Source organism: Myxocyprinus asiaticus, chromosome 44 (assembly GCF_019703515.2).
Source record: "Myxocyprinus asiaticus isolate MX2 ecotype Aquarium Trade chromosome 44, UBuf_Myxa_2, whole genome shotgun sequence".
Lineage (NCBI taxonomy): Eukaryota > Metazoa > Chordata > Actinopteri > Cypriniformes > Catostomidae > Myxocyprinus > Myxocyprinus asiaticus.
Genome location: NC_059387.1, coordinates 3,100,995 through 3,123,780, shown reverse-complemented (window position 1 = coordinate 3,123,780; position 22,786 = coordinate 3,100,995). Strand labels below are relative to the sequence as shown.

The following is a 22,786-nucleotide window of genomic DNA, read 5'->3' as shown; positions in this document are numbered from 1 at the left end:
GAATGACAAGAGTGCAGTACAGCATTTAATTAAATGTTGAAATAAAGATCATAGTCAATGAGATTGTAACACATTATGCACAAATAATTTTTTTTTTTTTTTTTTTTTTATAGTAAAAACCTTTCCGTTTCCTTTTTAAATCTTATATATATATATATATATATATATATATATATATATATATATATATATTTTTTTTTTTTTTTTTTTTTTTTTTTTTGTGTCGTAATTTTTATGTTTAAGTTTTTATGTTTTTATTTATTTTTTTGTTGGCTCTGTGGGAGGACACGTTTAAAATCCATCCCGTTATTTGCCTACGTGCTGACGTCACTTACAGAAACTCTTGCGCTTGTGGCCTTGAGTTCGGACAGCGGTCAGCTGCTTTGCGAGATCATCTGATCATCATCTTTATCATCAAACACGTTCATCGGAGCAACAGAAACAATCGACATGGGGAACTGTTACGTGCGTATTTAAGTTAAATGCTTTTCGCTTTAGTAGACATCTTTAACCGGCGAGATCGCCAGAGAGAGATTTACTCCAACATCTACCGCACAGTTTTGTTATGGGACTGTCGCACTAATCTAACAACACAAAGCTCTTTTTAAATAAAAAGGAAAGACTAATGTAGAGAAGAAAGAAGAAAGATAGTTACGATGTTACGATAAAATATATGTTGGGTTAAATAGTGAATCTGAATGCAGTAGTAATATATGTTTCATTTCACGCAGTTTCATGCAGCGAACGCATTTAAATGAAATGGAATAACTAGTTTCTTTATGCATTTCTTCATATGCATTAAACTGATTTCGATTGCATATGTTATTGTAAAGGGGGAGGAATGTGTCCGAATCCCGTTATGTGAGTCAGAGGAAACGATTTGGGAGGAGACAGTTTCATTTCCAGCGCTCAGTCTAGGGGCCTCCAGCTGGGTTCAGTCTGTGTTTGGACAGGCTGGATGCTCTGAGCATTCTTCAGGGGGAAATGATAATGCACTACATTTCTCCAGTCACAAACAAGTTGGAGTAATGACACTTATTCTGCACATATCGTATATCACTGCCTGAGAAAAAAATAGTAATTTTCCTTTGTGAAAATTATTCAACAAAAAGTGATTTTGTGGTCTTAGAATATTTTTTTGGATGTCCAAAGGTTTTCATTTGCTGTCTAAAGTTCCGATGCTTTTAAATATATCTAGTTTATCACACTAAGTTGTTTGTTAAAAGTTATCATGAATAACCTGTGCCAAAGGGTACAACAGGACTAAAGGGGAATAAACATATTATTTATACTAAATAATATATTAAACATTATTCTTAACAGGTAGATAATTAGTCACATATAAAGGCAAACTATTCAGTTTTATTTTATTTTAATGAGCTTGGGATCGATGCCTTTTTCACACATCGATTACCGGAAGATTTTCCTAATGATTATCGATATATATCAGCATTTTTCATATATAAGTAGGGCTGCTCGTTGCGCAATAGACTTTGTCTGTTCAAAAATGTTTCTCAACACAACTTTAGTAAAAATATAAATGTAATGTTCATTCATTCATTCATTCATTCATTCATGAAGTGTGAGCGGAAGGGTAAATTAAAGGGGGTCGCTAACCAGATGCGTTTGGTAGATGACATGTCACATTCTAAAATTAGAAACTATTATTTTCTATTACAGTATGCACAATGCTGCCGACAGACGGCGAGCTACAACTCCGGAGGCTGCGGAAAATTCTGCAGCGCCAGAATTTCCATTACATCCGATTCGAAAAAGCACAAAGATTATTTAGCCATCACTGGATGATATATTGTGTATATGTATCTTTCATAGAGCCTACACAAATTATATTCAGTTTCAAGTATGTCTTTTTGTGGTTTGACTGCTTAAATAAAACCTAGTCAAGGTGACATACAGAGAAATTGTATAATAATTTTGCTCAGTTACACCAGTTTCATACACTAACCTGCAAACTCATCATAATAATAATAATTATCTTTATTTATCACACATTTGCACATATACAGTGAAATTCTTCTTTTTCACATATCCCAGCTAGGCTGGGGGTTAGAGTGCAGGGTCAGCCATGATACGGCACCCCTGGAGCAGATAGGGTCAAGGGCCTTGCTCAAGGGCCCAACAGTAGCATCTTGGCAGTGCTGGGGCTTGAACCCCCAACCTTCTGATCAGTAACCCAGAGCCTTAACCACTGAGCTACCACTGCCCCTACTCAAGAATGAACCAATAATCAACATTGGTTTATTCTTGATAAAGTACAAAAACTTTCGTAACTTTTAGGTGTATGGTGATTTGATCCACAACTTTGGGCTGCCAGCAGCACTGCATTTTTATTTGGTGCCTGTGCCTTTTCCCGGCTTGAGTAAATGATATATCCTTCTCTTGTGGTTTCCTAAAGCTATTACGCCAGACATAGAACAACACACAAATTAGGCTTCTAATTTCAATGTCAGATCATTTTAATATATTGATGCCTCAAATACGTATAGATAAAATAACGTGCAGAATCTGCCAATCAGTAATCACTAAATTGAGATTTTATAACATCCCTAGAATGCAATGGTATTTTACTTGGAGAAGTGCTCTTATTTGCTATGCATTGAGTCTTCCAAGTGGTATATGCCCCCAACCACTGGTACAGTTGCCCCTGCTATGGGGTGAATGTAACAGTGGTTGGGCGCAATTGTTATTTCTTGTATTAAATTCTACATTATAAAATGGATAGTCCTGGAGGCTGATTGGTCAATACAGCACAAATAACCTGTTCTTCTTAATAAAATTTAACTTGTGACCTTAATACTTGTATAATGAAGTAGCCATTTATAAAAGAAAAAGCACTCAAAAAAAACAACCAAAAAAAACCAAAGGGTACTCAAGGCTGTGCTTGTGAAAATAGTCAATACAAATTTAGAATAGCATCTCATACCTTATTGCTTAATTATGATTACCATTTTTAATTATGAAGTGTTCTGAAGAAAAGTACGGTGATTTTCCATTCTGGATTTATTTGACAGCCAACAGTTGTTCCTTATGACGACTTTGATGTCGTTGCTGACATAAAGGCCATCCGCAAAGCCTGCAAAGGTTTAGGTAAGATGTCATTCTTATACTTAACTGTACTGCAATCTATGTGCTTAAATAATTTAGTTATAATCAGTCAATTTTTCACAATTAGTTGTTACCACTTGTTCTAGACAAGTAGTGTATGTGTTGTAAATACAAATGTACTCATTTTTGTGAGTCGTTTTAGAAGAGTACTGTACCAAGTACCTTGTTTCTTTTTAACTGGTTAATTGTCCAAACTTGTTGGGCTCTGAACTTCTGATTGAAACTGACCAGTCCTGCTCTTTGGACCCACATGATTAGTGTTTATGGTGATGTGTAAGGAGCCGATATTTAGCAACAATAGCTCTATTTTGTGTTGTTGATGTTCAAGCCGCTGCAGAAGGGAACATGTTCTTGCACTGTAAGGCATTTAGGAAGAATGAAGTTCAATAAAGTTTAATATATATACACACACACCCTATACATACCCTAATGCACCAAAAGCTATAATGTAATTTAATAATTTGTTTTTATTGCCAATTGAATTGTTGAAAGTTATTATACGACAACAGTAACAATAACTTTTAATTGAAAATGTAAGTTTAATCTTCTGACAACTAGTAAACTACCGAAGTTGTTAGGTCTAAATCATTGTGAGATTAAGACTACTTTGAGGCAACAAATTTAATCCAGTCATCCAAAACTCAATTTTGTATTTTTATTTTTTTTTTTTAATTTTTTTTAACTATGTCAGTGTATATAAATTTGAATATAACTTTGTTGTTTAAAGTTGCATTTCTCATATTCACAAGCATTGTTATCACTGGTGCTAAATTTGATACATTACATTTATTTTTTTATTTTTAAAGGCACTGATGAGCAAGCCATTATAGATATATTGGCCAATCGCTGTGCAGCTCAGAGACTGGAAATCAAACATGCATACTTCGAGAAATATGATGATGTGAGTACCCTGAAAATTTAGAATGTACATTTTTGACATCTTAAAAAAAAACTAAGAGCAGGCAATCACAGATTAGTGTTTTCTGTGTAGGAGTTGGAGGAGGTTTTGAAGCGTGAGCTGTCTGGTAATTTTGAGAAGGCCATCATCGCCATGTTGGATCCTCCTCATGTGTTTGCTGTGAAAGAGCTCAGGAAGGCCATGAAGGGTGCGGGCACAGACGAGGATGTCCTGGTGGAGATACTGTGCACTTCCACCAATGCTGTATGTTACTCTGTTTTCAATTGAAAGGATCTGAGCATGTTCCTGTGTTTGTAACAGTTCCCAAAGTAGGTACACATGTTTTTTTCATTGCCACTGTGTTTTGTATTTAAAATTAGTCACTCGCTTCTTATTATTTTCTAATAGGAGATTGCCACTTACAAAGAGACCTACACCCAAGGTAACAGTGACTCATATTGACAACTCCAGTTTCCTTAAATCTGCAAACTTTTTTTAAAATTCCTTAAAGCTAGGATGTGTAATCCAGAGAGGCTAGCAGTTAGCAAGCTAGCTTTGAAAGCATAGAGCCCGCCCTCGCTTCAGAGGTGTCTCCAAAGTCACGCCTCCTCTAATACACACACACACACACACACACACACACACACACACACACACACACACACACAGACAGACAGACAGACAGACACAGAGCAGAGTCAAAGCACCAGGATGAGAGACACGTTTCTAACATGGTCTTTCTTTTCTTGTTTCCTTTTACTGGTGGTTCAGGAGAAACATAAGGAACTGCGCTGATGACGTGTGATCGTCTGCGCAAACAAGTTGCGCGGCGGTATGCAAATATAGATTGACAGACAGGAAGGACATCCTATCATTACATTCAGACCGAATGCAATGATTGGTCGATCATTTTTAAGTCCTGTCCCTTCCACAGAAGATACAGTGTATATATATATATATATATAATTTTTTTTTTTTACATTTAGACCACTTAAATTATTAATTGTTATCAGGATGTGAAGAGACTTTCAACCAGTATAACAAAAAATAAATTCTGGAAAAGATTGCACACCCTAGCTTTAAGACTTAAATCTTCCACAACAGCATTTAGTGTCATTTCCTTTGTGAATTTCTAAAGAGAAAAATCCTGTTAGAAACATTTTCACACAGTCCTCATCTCATGTGAGTGCTTATGATTTTATACTTATGTTTCAGAATTACAATTAATTTCTTTAGGAGTAATACTCCTTAAATGGGAAAAAATTACTAAGTGCACCTTTAAATTTCCTACCACATTGCGTTTAATAGAATCTGTGCTGAAAATGACGCTGATGGAAATAAAGTTTTTGATGTTTTTGAAAGAAATGGCCGACTCCTTCGTCTTGCTAAGGCTAATTTCATAGCTAAAATTTTATGTATCCTTAATACACACAATTAAATTATATTTTCACACTCTAATTTGGCAAAATTACAATCTGATTGGAATTGGTGATATTTATCTTAAATTTTCTTTGTTTTCTATAAACGTCACTTGTCTCAAATTACATCTCAAACATGCTCTTCATTGACACTTTTGTCCACTTGGTTAACAAGTACACTAACATTTGAAAAAACTGCATTAGAAGCAAAATTTTTGCTTTGGTGGAAATTATGCCTCAACTGTGGGACAGCTGTAATTTTTGAAAAACTTACAGAAATAATTTTAACACAATAAATATTGAAATGTTTTATGTTTATGTCACTCTTTGTTTAGATGATCATGGCTTTAAACAAGTAATAACTTGTATTTGTATAATGCATCTTTATATTTGAAATTGAATGTCTGGGTCTGAGACAAGGCTAAAACTGTTAAATCTACTCTTAAAAGGCATTTGAAAAGTATAAACATAAATGCTGAAGGAAAGTCAGTTTTAATATGAGTTTCATCTAACAAAAAAAGAAAATGTAAAAATGTGAAAGTTTTAAAAAGTATTTAAAGAAACACCAATATATATCTTCTTGTCTACAGTGCATGACAGGGATTTGGAGTCAGACATTGAAGGAGACACCAGTGGGGATGTGAGGAGACTGCTGACGTTCCTTCTCCAGGTAAATACCTCTTCATTCTTTCTCAAAATGATTGTTTACATCCTACAAAATGACTCTTCAGCAGACATGAGTGAAATAAAGCATTCACTGTCAGCCTGTGTTTAGCACCCATCCCTCTTTCTGCTTTTTGGCAGTGCTTCAGATCTGCTTTCATGAGATAAGCATGGACAGGGTTCAGTGACGTGACTCGGACTGGATTTCACTCTCCTCGGTCAGGACGGTCAGTTAATACTCTCTCTCTCTCTTGCAGGGTAACAGAGATGAGAGCTACGATGTGGACGAAACATTGGCAGAGCAAGACGCCATCTCAATGTTTGAAGTAGGAGACATTCAATGTGATCTCATTAGTATTTGTACATATTTATATGTAAAGGGTGCCTCTAGAACAACTTTGGACAGACACTGAAATGTACATTCTCAGCATGTATAGAATAGCTTATAAGGGCGCCTACACACTGACTAGAATTTACAGTGTGTCAGAGAACGCTGTGAAGCCATTGATTTCAGTGGAGATGGTGCATTGCAAGAACATAGAGGAAATGCAAGAGTTTGTAAAAGTGACGCTCCATCACACAACCAAAAGTTTTAGGCATTCGTTGACCAATGAGAATTTCATACAGAAGGGTCGAGTTGTGTTATCTAAAATCCATTTAGCTGTATTTACTGTATACTTGTGTTCAAACTGATTGTTTTCACACCCTAAAAATAGGTGTTTTGGATTACTTTTCATCAAACACTATGTCAGAGCTTTCTCTGGTGTCTAGGTGCCCTAACGTAAAGTGTTTTACAGCTTAGATAACTGATTTCACAGATTTGGTTGGTTGATTTTGTTGTATTTATCAGTTTGGGGGAAGCTATTTTGAAACTGTAGCATCCCAAACTACAAGCTACTCATAAATTACTTAAAGGGATAGTTCACCAAAGAATGAAAATTCTCTCATCATTTACTCATCCTCATGCCATCCCAGATGTGTATGACTTTCTTTCTTCAGCACAACACAAATGAAGATTTTTAGAAGAATATTTCAGCTCTGTAGTTCCATACAATGCAAGTGAATGGTGACCAGAACTTTGTAGCTTTTACTGTTTATGGTATTTAATAAATATGTTTAACAGCATCATATTTAACACAGTAAATGAGGGAAACAAACATTAATGTTACTGTATACCATAACACTGACAGTCTTTCTCTTATATTTCATACTTTTGTGCTTTTATGATAATTAAATTAAGACATATGACTGGACTTTTATTAGTCCCAGCTGGATGTCATTTATGCTTCCATCATTAACTGATAGATAAATGAATGTCCCGCCATGGGATTGTGTGTGAGCATTGAACTCGTTCACCTGCAGCGGTATCCTCATGAAGGTCCTGTGAATTTCTGTTCCCACCAGTCAACACAGGATTCGTAATTCTGTACATACTTAAATGGGTTTACATTTTAAAAGCTGTCAATACATTGTTACTGTAGGGTAAAATGGGGATAAGGCACACTTTAAGGAAATGTTTCTTTTTTTTTTTTCTGGTCACAAAATGTATCAAGTTCAAACAAATGGATTTTTTTTTTTTTAATATTGATAGCACAACATAATTTGTGTGAAAATAAATAATAACGGAAGTTGTTTTGATTAAAATTCAGTTTAAAAAGAAAAGGTGGTGAGGGACATGTAACACTTGGGGTAAAACTATTATTTCTACACAATATCACTATAAACCCTTAAAGTGATATTGTGTGTATTTGTTAACAAATGCGAATAATTGAGACAGCAAGATACTTTTCTGAGTAACAAATAAACATGATGCTTATTCAGAATAACTACTTCAGAAAATGTCACCCATTTCCTGTTAATTTCAAACACATTTGACATTTTATACATCTCAAGTATTCTTTAAACAAACTTATCTCTATAATGATTGGATGAGTGAATGTGAGCCCACTTTGAATATTTTTCAGAAAAACAATGTGTTTAATAGGGGCCTTTAGCACCTGCAGCAGGGGGGCTTTTTACCCCAAATACTATCCTTTCACTTATTGGACAGTTATTGGAAAATGTTTGATTTAATGACCTTAAAACTGAAAATGACAAAAGTATTTTGTCTCAAAAGAAATGTGATAATTTCCAGGATATTCATTAGCTACATAAATTTGTAGCATTTTAAGAAAAATATAAAAAATTAGATCAGATTGCCACAAAATAAACCTTTAGACATTACACGCAAAGATCTCATGGAACAGGAACATTTTCCAGTGTATAGTGACAAACAGGTGTTCAGGAAAGCGCTGTGGTAATTTTTGTTGCTAGTTAGTGTTTTGGGAGAAAATAAAATCAATGGAGCCTTTTACCTTGCGGAGCCTTTAGCCCCGGTTTACCTTACTTTTCATTGTGTATCTAAAAGTACAAAAATATATGTGCACACTGAATGTACCTGTACAAATACTTACGGATATGAATGAAATCACTCTGCGATATATTATGACAAAATTATGACTTAAATATTTAGTCACATTTCCAGGCCTCTTTCGGTTTGTTAATGTTTGTTGTTGTCTGTCAGGCTGGAGAGGGCTGTTTTGGCACAGATGAGTCCACCTTCAGCTTCATTCTGGCCACCAGGAACTACATGCAACTGCAGGCCACATTCAAAGCCTATGAAGCTGTGAGTTTGTGCTTTAATTTAAGCTTCAGGTAGTAGCGTAGAACAATGTCCACAGAACAATGTCCATATAACACTGCATCACTTTTAGATTTCACCTTTGTTTCCTTCAGATTTCTGGTACAGAAATTTTGGATGCAATTGATAAGGAAACCTCTGGAACCCTGAAGGACTGCTACACCACACTTGGTTTGTATTAAAACATTCTGTTTAATTTAAAGGTGCACTAAAGAAGATTTTCCACATTTAAAAAGTTTTACCTCTAAAGAAATTAATAGTATTTTTGACAAATGTGTAAATGATGTGCATTCATATGAGATAAAGACTCCAAAAATACTCCCTTTATTTCTATAACTTCACTATTCTGAGACACTTTTGGTTGCAGAATGAATAAATTATGGCTGCAAAATACACTTGCAAATAGTGTATTTTAACAGTGGCATCACTGAAAACTTTTGCTTTTGTATAATACTGCATACATGCCAATAGGTGTCAATATAAAGTTCAAAAACATTACTTGATACACTTTTACAAACAGACTTTTTATTCATTTAATTTTGTACAAGATTACTCCGTTCAATTAAATTGAAATGCCTAGTATATAAATACTAAAATAAAATGGAAATACAGTTTTTTAGTGATTTGAGTGGCAAATTAAACAAAATAGGGTGTAAAAGGAAAAAGACTTTCTAATTGAAAAACTAAAGAATGAAAAGAGAAAAGTAAGATTGGCTAAGTGGCGAACTCTTTCTGACCCACAGTGCGATGTGCTAAGAACCCTCAGCTGTTCTTCGCTCGGAGGCTGAACGCTGCTATGAAAGGTGCCGGCACTGACGAAGACACTCTCATCCGCATCATTGTGTGTCGCTCCGAGGTATGATACCAGTTCACATTCTGTGTTTTGAATAATGTTAGGTTGTTTAATGGACCCATTCACACTTTCGGGTTTTAGAACACGGAAGTAAACGATTGCAGGGTAAACTTCAATAGTGGTGTGTGGGAGTGAATAGGAGACCATGGCAAATATATATCTCTTACCGATTTGCTCCAACATCAAAAGAAAAATGCCAATATTACATTTCCACAACTTTCCAAATGAAGAAAAAAAAAAGTAATAAGGGTCATTCTATAATTACGGGTACATTTGACATTTGATAGTGAGAAATTATTTTTGAAAGTTTTCCCCAAAACACAAATATGATCTTATAAATGGCAAACTCAGAGTAGCCTCATTTTTCTTAAAAAGCATGATGTTAGCAGCTTAATTTGTCAACCATATTACTGACAAATTAAGTAATTTTGTACACTTTTGGAAAATATCAATAATTAACACACCAACTTAATTTGATAGATTATGTGACCACTTATCAAAAGCAAAAATTGTGATCATTAACACTTTAATGAAAAAAGTGATAATACATCTCTAGTTGTGCAAATAGAACTCAGTGGTCATTGCATTTTGTCAAGCAATTTAAATTTGTATGCACTGTTTTGGAAGAAAATTAACTAGAGGGACAAAACACACTTTTGGAAGTCACTTTACACTATACATAACTGTGCAGGAGGCAACTGAGTATTTTTTTAAATTATTATTATTTAAAAAACTCACTGTAACATACTGTAGTTGACCTTACAGAAAAGTAATTGACACACAGGTAACACAGTTGACTGAAGATGAGAAAGTACAGTAGCAAAATGAGCAAGGGATAATATTTCAGATTACAATTATGACAGTGATCATTTTTATTATTTCATCAAAACATTGTTTCAAAGTTTATTGAACTGAACATGATTTTAAAAAGTTCCAAATGACTGCTAAGCTAATGTTTTACAAATTGTATATTTTTAATTTGAACATTTTTAAACAACTCTTAATATCTGTAGAATGCGCTTAAAATGTCAAATATGTTACCTATTGTCCACTATTTTACCTTTAGTGGGTAACATTGTTGGCTGATAACATTGCTGGTGTTTTTTTAACATTTTGGGTCTTTACTCAACATAAGGGACCTAGAACTACTTAGCACATGGTATGTTTCGAAAAGCATTTTCAAAAATCTTGAATTTTTAGTAATTTTTTCTTGTAAAGTTTTATAGCAATAATACTTAGGTAACACTGTTTACAGTCAAGTAATCCACTCTTGAACCAGGCTTGGCTTTTTAACATGTTATGCAAGTCATGTGACATTGGGATATATCAGATGGGTAACTTTAGTTGACAATGGTTGTTCAGACAAACAAAATTAGGTATAAACCATTTCAAGGATGTAAACAATAACAAGGAATTCGAATGCAAGTTTTCCTGCAGAACTTCTGGTATCATTAACAGATCCTTTAAATATGGCTCTGAGTTAACATACAGTATTTTTTTCAAATAATGTCAAACGATTACCTGAAGTGACTTATCCAGACATGTTGTTGATACTGAGTGTCTACACGAGAGAGGCGCGGGAATGATCACTCCTGTTACAAAGTCTTTTTAGCATGTTGGGTCACTCAGCGAACATCTTTGAAATGCTCTCGGGCAGCTATTTTCTATGTAGACAAGTGGCATACAAGTGCAGCTCAAATCTGCTTGAATGGGAAAAGACCAAAATCCCCAAAACGTTTGGTAGATTACTGTCAAAGAACATATTTCAAATCAGCAATACAATCTGACAACACTGGTATCATAAATAGTGCTTCTTTACCTCAGATTACGCTAAAAAACAATTTTTCCCGGCTTGTATTGCTAATGCACATGCGTGTACTCAAGTTGATTGACAGATGATGTCTGTATCTAAAAGGTGATTGGCTCGTTTACCTGTAAGGCGGGACTTGCTTTCTACATCCGTTGACCATTTGGCGTTCCAATTTCTCTCACTCATTTTAATAGAAGTGACCGTCTCTGCTAAATAGTCTCTGGTTATAATCAATAAAGCCGTTCAGTGAAGCTGTCTGTCTGTGCGACCTGCGGACAAGGTAAGGATTTATTTTTTAATGATTTCAATACTTTTCTTGTCTCTTTCTTCTGGATAAAAGTGTCTGCTAAATGACTAAATGTAAAAAATAAATGACTTGCGGAGCTTAGTAATCGTGTTAAAGTCACTATGAATGAAGCACCTCGCGAGTCACGCTGTTATTTTGAACAAGGGTGCGTTCTATTCATAAGTAATCATCCCTATGCCCTATTCCCTTTGAAGACTTTACCATCCACTGTGAGAGCTTTGAAAGGCTAAAAAGTGTCATTCAGAACTCACTTTAAGTAATTTTTATTGGAAATTCTGTTTGAAGCGATCTTACAGCATGACTATCATGATTGTTCTTCCTTCAAAGTGCCCTTCGGAGGGTGATTTATCCCGTTTGGAACGCACAACTAGCAGGAAATGTTCAAGGAACAAAAAACGTCACTTCCTTAAACCGTCTTGAAATGGTCTTTATCACAATAAAAATGTAGTACTTTTTGTAGTGCATAAAATGTCTTGATTAATCTATTTAAAGGCAGAAGTATGATAATAATTTATGTTTGAGGTCATTTCCTCCCCCAATCCCCCCAAAAATCAAATCGGGGGGCAGATATTGCCCTGTAAAGGTTTATTTCTGACACTGCAGCCTACATTTCTACAATTTTATTTGTTGCTTTTTTGCTTTTCAGAACATCACTTCATTTACATAAGAATATACGCTATCAATGTTTTTCAACCTAGCACATACGCTCCGTATACCACAATAATGGAGACTCTTGAAACTACATTATTAAGGGAAAAGAGCAAACAAACACATAGTGGGGTATGATTAAAAATCTAAATTAAACCTTGAAATGAACAAAGTTTCAGGATTTTAAAAACTAATAACATAAAATTAATAATAAATATTTAGTATTCCACAATTTCTAGGTCTCATCAAATGATAACTCCTTTTCTACAAAAGATTTTCTTGTTTCCATTGAAGTACACAAGCTGCCCTGTGGAACATTCACAAGTCTTGCTGTGATAACATGGATCATCAGGTTTTGCACAAACTTTTCATTCAAACTGTTATGCTGATAACATAATTTGTAAGAAAGAAAAAAAGGTTGTGGACCCCTGCTGTAAGCAATGTTAACCGTTTTGAACAGTTGTGTGCTACATTTTTGACATGTGCATGTTCAATTCAGCTAATGGGGTGTCCATTTAATTTAGCATTTTGAATCCAGCTTTGTGTAAAAAAATGAAAATAATTTGGGGGCTTCGATAAAATTATGAGTTAGGAGGTTAGCCACAAATGTGGCTAATATTGCTTCTTGTCCATTCATACACTGAAAGTGGAAGGTCAAGTTGAGAGCATTGCAGTGTGGGATACAGTAGTGCTTTGGTTGTATACTGCATGTTTTCACAAATGTAACACATCATCTAGATATACCATGCATACTGAACGTTCACATAATGTATACAGTATACATAATGCATACTGCAGAAATAGTAAAAGTAGCATAGAATAATAATTTGAACATAGCCATTGATATGAGATTTACTTTCTAGATGATCACCACCTCTAATGGGCACTACTGTGTTTGAATAGATTGATCTGGAGACCATTAAAGACATGTACCTGGAGAAATATGACGTGTCTCTGAAAGACGCCATCAACTCAGAATGCGGTGGAGATTTCAAGCGCCTCCTGCTGGCCATCCTACACTGAGAGATACACCACTAGACCCCTATAGTGCTCACAGTGGATCAAGGGTTCTTTTATTATAGTCACAAACAAGGCAAACTAACATGACTTACATCCTGTCCTGTTGTATGCAAACACTTAAAAGTCTACATGAAATGGCATTCGCAACCCATTTTACTAATGCAGTGTGATGTATTTCTGAGTGAAACAGGACACTAAATGAGAAATATTGGGTGAAATTAATTGAATTGAAAAGTGGACATTATCAGAATGGAGCTGTGCAGTTGGAGGGGAGGGGTTAAAAAAAAGAGGGCTTGGTGATGTCAGTCAAAAAGGAAAGTCGCTTTAGATGAAGCAGCAGAGAACTTTAATACATTTTGATGAAAGATATGAAGACAATTTTTTTTTCTCTTTGAAATAATGTTCACTGATAAATCATGTTCAGTAAGACCAGGAACATGTATTAGGAAAGTAAACAGGGTGATTTCTGATTTCATGTTGACTTAACGGTGTAGCTACAAAATCCATTATTCTTGTCCAGTATTCTTGTTTTTATTTCACTATTGTATTATGTATTATGTAGATGCATAACACCGCTCATGTTTCAAAAGCAGCTGTCCTCACAAACATGAATATGCATCTATATCCTGTAAACAGTTTCTTTGACATTCCTTATTCTAGAGGCAAAATGGGCCAGTTGAAGTGGTGTCTTGTGGTTCTGGATTACAAAATAGCATTGTTACGTTATGTTGTCTTCATGAGATGAACTGAAGATTGAACATAGATTTAGTAAGACCTGCATTTTTATTTTTTTGCCCAACAGCAGTCATGAGTTGTCCTGCTAGTATTTCGCCACACCAGAACCTCAGAGTTAAAAGGTATACTACAAAGGATTTCCTGAAAGAAAGAAAGAAAAAATTAATCAGAAGTGAACAAAATACCATTATTAACCCAGTACATAAAACAATCTGTGTTCAAAAGCATGTTCTTACTATACCCGAGTCACTATGACAAGGCTACAATACGGATTTTACATTCAGAGCTTTCAGGTGCGATTTGACGGGAAATTTTAGGCTTCCTTTATGGCTATTCTTGTGTTAACGTCATGTCCGTAAACAAAGAAGATACGTTTTGTTTAGTATGGCACATGTGTGAGCGCTGGGTAAAAGGAGGGAAATAGAGTATAGAAGGGTGGGGGTGTGGGGCAGTGGTTGTAGCTGGTTGCTACAGTAAATGGGGTAGATGCATATGACTTGAAACTAGTTAGCTAGCTAGCTAGCTAGCACTGAACATGGATAGTTCTAAACAGCAATCCTTGTTGACCTCTGGGTAATCACCTGTGGTCAAGCCCAAGAAACATTTAACTGTGGAGATCCTGCAGGCAAAAAGAGAAAGTGACAGAGTGCAGGCTAAAACAAGAATAAATATTGGCTTGGCTTTTCAAAAGTGCCGACAACTCAAGAGATCTGAAGAGATTTAAGATTGACCCAGAGATTACTTTTTTTTTCTTGCTGGACAGGTAAGATATTTCAGTGGGATGATAGTTAGCTAGGTAGCTAGCTAACAAAAGCATGCTAGTCAGTGAGAAATTCCTTCGCTCATAGCTATCTAGGATAGTTAGCTACCTAGCCAGTTGTGTGTATAACTTTCTTCTTACTATCAGCTAGTCAGATCTGCTCTGATATGGTAATCACAGACCAAAATTACCTCAAACCATCAGTTTCATTCACGTGGAGGAGCAGTGCACAACTGACGCTATAAAAACAGTTCGTTCTTAAGTAACTTGTAATCGTATGTTTGAACCACAGAAGGCGATAAAGAGCCCATGATTCTGTTGCGTACCTTTATCTGACGGGACCAAAATGTCAGTTCTATATGCATGAGAAAGTGAAATCTGAATACGTGTGAATGACTTCATGAAGCATGTGAAGAGACACTAAACTGCAACATGTATTGCCTATTTTTAGAAAGACTTCTAGGCAGCTGATATCTGTGGTGAAAACATCAGCAGTATTCTGAATTGACAGTTTCACTCACCCGGTCTGTAATGTTGTTGTTACTAACACAGCATTATATTTATATTATTTGCATGATATATTTTAGTGTACTTGCCGTATATATTAATATAAGAGAATGGTCTACAACCAAGGTATTTGATACTAAAATACAGAATTTAAGATAACAGTTAGCACAAGCAACATTGTTCTCTTCACAAAATGTACTTTATTACCAAAGTTTTTAATATATTTGGATAGTTTTGATTCATGAATTATAATTTGTTGACTAAACTGTTATTGCAGCATAGACGTACAGAACAAGAACATTGTGCAAAAATCACAAAACTGCTTATTTGAGTGAATGTGGACTCTGGAGTTTGGACCAGTATTTTCTTCTGTATTAACAAAAAAAGTAGTATTCTAGATTTAACTGAATAAAATAAAGTAGTACAAAATTACCTTGGAGTATTCCAGAAATTACTGGATGACAGGTAGGCTATTGTTATTCTGTATGTTTTGCAGTGTGTGACTTTTTTATTTTCTTTATTTTTATGTAGTCCAATTAGCTGTTCAGTGCACTCTTATTTGTGTGACCATCTCTTAAAACCACAATAACCACGTTCACCACAATAAAGAAATTAAACGTAAAAGCAGAAGTCAAATGTTGGTTGGAAAGTGATCTCTTCTGAATGTCCCTGGAGTCTCATTCTGTGGGAGTGGACTCTAGGGATTCCTTACATGGTCTCATGCTTACCATAACCATAAATATCCCCTACAAACCTTCAACCATCTGCAAAAATCTTATGTAAAAAAAGTGAAAAAAAAAAAAAAAAAAAAGCCCTCACATGTAACAGACCACATCCTATAAAACTTAAATAAACCTCTACTTATGACTCACAGTCATATAGTATGTAGCAATAAATAAGGCAATACAAATATAAAGGGTCAAAAATATTGAAAGAGTATATATGTGTTAGTGAATAGATTGCTTGCGGTGGTGGTCACTGACATTCAGACCCTATACAAAGGTCGATTGGCAATAGGTATAGGGAACAGAGGCTACAATCACAAATATCATGCTACTTTTTATATCTGTAGCATGCAGTGAAAGTCAGCCCCTGTAATATGGGATCAAAATCCTGTCAAAAGTATTGCGGTCACGGATCCAAAACTAATAAGCGTGAATCAAAAAATAATAAGTGCAGATAAATTAAAATAAATAAATAAAAACAAGCACAAGAATAAATAAAAAGCGCAGATCAAAATAATTAGCACAGATCAAAAAATAACAAGCATGAATAAAAAATATATAAACACATTTAAAATGTGCTGCAAAATAAATAAATAAACAGAAAAGTTAAAGCAAAATCATCAGAATTCCAAACAAAATCACGTTTTCCTTGCTTATATTACTGTTTTTTGTGCTCTCTGACAATTTTGCTCATATTTTATTTTTATTTTTTGTACGCTTACACTGTATTTTTCTTTGCTTTTGTTTCCAAGTTCTGCGCTTGATTTTCCAAAACTTCTGAGTAGAGTTTCATGTAAATAAGGGGGCGTTTTGCATCCCCATTGGTCCACTAGTTCTTGATCGACAGCTCCTCCTCTAGCCAATCATTCGAAGAGGGGAGGTGACGTCACTCCAGTGCAACTCCGATGGCTGCTGCTCAATATTATATTATTTGTGGTTTTTGTCTGTTTTGAGTATTTTCTGCCAGCTCTAGGAAACAATGTGTTGTCCGAGTAGGCAGTTATCATAGTCCGTTAACACAAGTATCGAGTCAGATGAATTTAGTTAGCAGAGTTTTAGTTTAGGCATTAATTAAGATTTGTTTGTAGGTTATTGGCTGCATATCTAAAAAAAAAAAAAAAAAAAAAAAGGATGGGTTGGTGTGGATGTTTCATGCATGTTTTAACAACACATTGTTTCCTAGATCTGGCATAAAATACTCAAAACAGACAAAAACCACAAATAATATAATATTGAGCAGCAGCCATCGGAGTTGCATTGGAGTGACGTCACCTCCCCTCTTCGAATGATTGGCTAGAGGAGGAGCTGTCGATCAAGAACTAGTGGACCAATGGGGATGCAAAACGCCCCCTGATTTACATGAAACTCCACTCACAAGTTTTGGAAAATGAAGCGCAGAACTTGCAAACAAAAGCAAAGAAAAATACAGCTTAAGCGTACAAAAAATAAAAATATGAGCAAAATTGTCAAAAAGCACAAAAAACAGTAATATTTCCGAGGAAAACATGATTTTGTTTGCAATTCTGATGGCTTTGCCTTAATTTTTCTGTTTTTCTTTTTTTTTTTTTTTTTGCAGCATATTTTAAACGTGTTTATATATTTGTGATTTATGCTTGTTATTTTTTTATCTGCGCTAATTATTTTGACCTGCGCTTTTTATTTATTTTGTGCTTATTATTTTTTTATCTGCACTTATTATTTTTTGATTCACGTTTATTATTTTGATTCCCGCTTATCATATTTGGATCCATGACTGCAATATTTTTGACGGGATTTTGATCCCAAACTTTAAACCCTTCTGACCTTAGAGAAGGGGTGATGAAAATGGAGTTAGAAGGTTATAAAAATGTGTGATTAAAGGGAAAGTTCACCCAAGAATGAAAATTCCCTCATCATTTACTCACCCTCATGCCATCTCAGATGTGCATGACTTTCTTTCTTCTGCAGAACACAAATGAAGATTTTTGAAGTATATTTCAGCTCTGTAGGTCTATACAATGCAAGTGAATTGTGACCAGAAATCAGAAGGTTCTAAAATGGACATAAAGGCAGCATAAAAGGAATCCATATGACTCCAGTGGTTAAATCAATGTCTTCAGCAGCTGATAGTGTGTGAGAAACAGATCAATATTTAAAGGTGCACTCAGTAACTTTTGTCTTTGTGTCATCTTGGACTTACACTGACAGCTAGTGGCTTGGATGCAGTATCATTTAAAATCAATAGTTTTCAGTTACAGATGCCATTGTAGAAATGTAGTATTTAAAGTCAGCCATGATTACTTTAATCCACAAGTGAAAGTGTCAAATAACAGGATGGTTACTGGGTAGTATTCGGCTGGTCATGTGATTCCAATATGGCAGCCCCCATGTGCGAACACTTTCCATGTAGAATAAAACAGCATTTATAAGGTTACTGATATGACTTCATTTTAATGTGAGTGCTCATGATTTCCCACATATATTGCAAAATTAAAAATTCATGTCTTTAGGAGTTAAACTTTTATAATGAGGAAAAAATTACTGAGTGCACCTTTAAGTCCTTTTTTACTTCAAATCCATACTTTCACTTTTAACTTCCACGTTCTGGTGTGGAAATGACTCACATTCAGCCACCTACTATTTGAGGCTGGTCAAAGGTGGAGATCTATAGAAAAAAGAACTTAAATATTGATCTGTTTCTCACCCACACCTGTCATATCACTTCTGAAGACATTGATTTAACCACTGGAGTCAAATGGATTACTTTTATGTGCTTTTTCAAAATTCTGGCCACCATTCACTTGTTTTGAAAATATTCTTATAAAAAAAATAATTTGTGTTTTACAGAAGAAAGAACGGCACACACATCTGGGATGACATGAGGGTGAGTAAATGACGAGATGTTAACTGCACAGTAAACAGTAGGTGGCGGTATGTGCTTACACCACTCCATCCGCCAGTATCTCAAAGACGAAGAAGAGAAACAAACTGAAAACACTAGTGGCTGTGTGGAGATCCGTTAACAATTCAGATAATCTTATGTTTTGTGACATGAAAATGTTAGTCTGACGCCAGGGAAACATCAATCACACCCGTTTATACTAAAATAAGATAAAATTTACTTAATCCAAGGATATTTTTCTGATGAATACAATGTTTGACCTAAAGTGTGAAAGCGACGAGGAAGAGATGGAGGCAGGGGAGCCCGTGTTAACAGCACAAATATCCAGGTGTGCAAACATTTCATCTGCAGATTTGGAGGAGCTGGAGAACTTCCGATGCGAAGCTAATACAATAAGGCAAACCGTATGGGCTATCAACTGTTTTAAAACCTGGTTAAGTGAGAAAGAGATCACCATCGACCTGAAAACCGTCGAAAAGTCCGAGCTCTGTCCAGTTTTGCGGGAATTTTACGGATCCATTCGGACTAGCAAGGGTGAACTGTACGGTGTCAGCAGCTACCTTGCGCTTCGGGGTGGATTGAACCGCTTCATCAATGAACCTCCCCTGAGTCGGGCGTGGAATCTGATGCAGGACACTGAATTCATGTCCGCCAACAATGTTTTTAAAGGCGTTGTCAAACAGATCCGACGCTCAGGTAGGGGTAAAACGACACACTTTCCCCCGATCTCACCTGAAGACCAGCACATACTGAAACACTCGCCTGCATTAGACCCCGGCAACCCCAAAGGGCTGTTAAATAAGGTCTGGTATGACATCCAGCTGTATTTTGGACACCGTGGCAAGGAGGGCAACCGACATCTGCAACCAGACTCGTTTGCTCTGAATCGAGACTTAAACGGTTTAAAATATTTTACAATGACATTAAACGAGGAAACAAACAACCCATATGAAAAGAGCAGGAAAAATCGGAGGGGTGTTAATATGATTGAAGAGCCTGGAAACCCGCTGTGTCCAGTCGCCTCATTGGAGAAATATCTTCGCAAAATCCCTCCCGATGCAAAAGCGTTCTATTTGCAGCCCAGAAAGAGGTATCTTGTCACCGATGACATCTGGTATACAGCTGTTCCGTTGGGAGTAAATCTGCTGTCCCAAATGCTGCCCAAAATATGCAAAAAGGCTGGGACGCGATCAATCTACACTAACCACAGTATGCGGGTGACTGCGATTCAAAGACAAGATTCAAAGTCTGATCCGGTGCTGCAAACGACGGGGATCTTGCTACTGAGTTGGAACAGGTATGCTCTCCGGTTTATAGTTTGGTATAAATAAAGCCTACAGTATCTTAAAGGATTTCAGATAATAATAATAATAAAAAAAAGGTTTTCTCAAATTGGTTCTCTGAACATGTAAAATATTGATGCGTCTCTGCCTTGCATCACCTTAAAGGGATCGTTCACCCAAAAAAAAATGAAAATTCTCGCATCATTTACTCACCCTCATGCCATCCCAGATGTGTGACTTTCTTTCTTCAGAACACAAATTAAGATTTTGTATAAGAGTATCTCCGCTCTATAGGTTCATAAAGTGCAGGTGAATGGTGACAGGAACTTTGAAGCCCCAAAAAGCACATAAAGGCAAAATAAAATTTATCCATACAACTCCAGTGGTTAAATCCATGTATTTAGAAGCGATATGATAGGTGTGGGTGAGAAACAGATCAATATGTAAGTCCTTTACTATAAATCTCCACCTTTGACCAACCCGACCAGTAGATGGTGATATGCACAACAAATGTGAATAGTCAAAAAACAAAACAAAAGAAGAAGGATGTGGATGTGGAAGTGAAAGTTGAGATTTATAGTTAAAAAGACTTAAATATTGATCCGTTTCTCACCCACACCTATCATATCACTTCCTGAGTTTCCTGTCATCGTGCAGAAAAAAGGAAGTTATACACATCCGAAATGGCCTGAGGGTGAGCAAATGAGGAAATGTTTATTTTTGGGTGAACTATTCTAAATAAAACTTTCTGATCTTATGAGGATTCTCTTCATAATGTATTTCATATTGCTGCATTTTTGCATCCCCTTTAAAACTTCTAATCTTGCGTGAGTTCTCTTAACAGTATAAATAATATTGTCACATCTTTGCATTTGTATCACTTTTTTTTTTTTTTTTTTTTTTGTAATTAACATTTTTATTGATTCATATGTATATGACAGAAAAAAACTCAACACATATATAATCAACATTTTACATTTAACCCTACTAATACAATCCCACCCTGACCCCTAATGAACACATAACACACACACACAATACAAAAATAAATAAATAAATAAATATATATATATATATATATATATATATATATATATATATATATATATATATACATACACACACATATACATACATACATACACATCCACGCACATAAATATATATATATATATATTATATATATACACATACATACACAAATAAATTAAATAATAATAAACATACATGATTAAACTAAACTACACTCTCCACATCCCCTCCCCGAGAGTCCCCCAAAAAAACTAAATATTTGCCCCATTTTTTAGCAAATAAGTCCCTAAACCCCAGCCTTCTACTTACCGTCTCTTCAAATGCAGTTACCCTCCCCATTTCCACGCACCACTCCAAAAAAGAGGGTGCTCCACTTGACTTCCAACCCCTTAAAATTACTTTCCTTCCAATCATGAGACTGGTCATAACCCAATTATTTATGTGATTATCCCCTAAATGCATGACCACCCCATCACCCAAAATACAGAGTCTGGGACAGAGCAAAACCTGAATGTTCAATACATCACACAAATAACTCCGAACCCTCAACCAAAACTCCTGGATCTTAACACACCCCCAAAAGACTTGGGTAGTGTCTCCAACTTCTGACTAGCATCGCCAGCAAGTGGGTGTGTATTTAAGACCAAGCCTATATAATCTAGAGGGGGTCCAATAAAATCTATGTAAAATCTTAAATTGCATAAGGCGAACCCTTGCATCTCTAGGTACAGACTTGACATTTTTAAGAATCTTAGTCCACACTGCATCCTCCAATACCAAATTCAAATCTTTCTCCCATACTCTCTTGAGAGAAGGCAAGGCTCCATCCCCCAGACTAAATTAGTAGGGAGTAATACACTGATGCTTCATGGCCTTTTCCAAAAGCAGCAATCACCTCTCCCAAAGCACCTGCCGCTTTAGGGGGGTGCGTGCCACTCCCAAAAACAGTGCAGAGTAGGTGGCGAAGCAGTAAATACTTATAAAACTGAGATCTGGGAATGCCAAAATGTTGAAAGGGGACTTATTAATACATAGTTTAGGGTTCAGCCATATGCTCGAGGCTGCGTTTAAATAAATATCCGAATTAAACACTCTGGACACTTTTGTCCATAACGAGTGCAAATGCAAAATAACGGGGTGCGACTTAACCTCTCCGGCTAGTTTGATTGAAAGGCTTTGCAGTGGCAAGATAGGGACAAGAACTTCCTTTTCAATACAAAACCAGGGAGGGGCTCTCTCAGGTGGAAGCGACCAATTCTCGTGCTTTGGATTTTTTAATGAATGAGGCATACTGTATGATCCAACCCCTAAGAACCGCTTTAAGTGCCTCCCAAGCCACGCCCACAGAGGATACTGAGGACCAGTTGGTCTCCATATAAACATTGATTTCGGACTTTAACATTTGTTGGAAATCAGGATTTTGCAGAAGGGATACATTAA

At 35.8% G+C, this 22,786-nt stretch overlaps 2 protein-coding genes across 6 annotated transcripts in view; both read left to right on the top strand.

Moving 5' to 3' along the window:
* Positions 1-326: 326 nt before the first annotated feature.
* On the top strand, positions 327-15,857 carry anxa13 (annexin A13). The gene is made up of 11 exons (XM_051686861.1): positions 327-465; positions 3,033-3,108; positions 3,933-4,027; positions 4,118-4,288; positions 4,433-4,466; positions 6,033-6,112; positions 6,363-6,431; positions 8,669-8,770; positions 8,881-8,956; positions 9,529-9,641; positions 13,307-15,857. The coding sequence occupies exons 1-11, from the start codon at positions 451-453 to the stop codon at positions 13,424-13,426; spliced, it is 951 nt and encodes a 316-aa protein (XP_051542821.1). The 5' UTR covers positions 327-450; the 3' UTR covers positions 13,427-15,857.
* A 3,250-nt stretch (positions 15,858-19,107) lies between these two features.
* Positions 19,108-22,786, top strand: part of zgc:174877 (uncharacterized protein LOC570025 homolog) — a 54,985-nt gene continuing 51,306 nt past the window's right edge. For all 5 annotated transcript variants that reach the window (XM_051686841.1, XM_051686836.1, XM_051686835.1 and 2 more), the window contains exon 1: positions 19,108-20,328. In XM_051686841.1, coding sequence (XP_051542801.1) covers positions 19,274-20,328 — 1,055 coding nt within the window. In that variant the 5' untranslated portion in view covers positions 19,108-19,273. The remainder of the gene's footprint in view (positions 20,329-22,786) is intronic.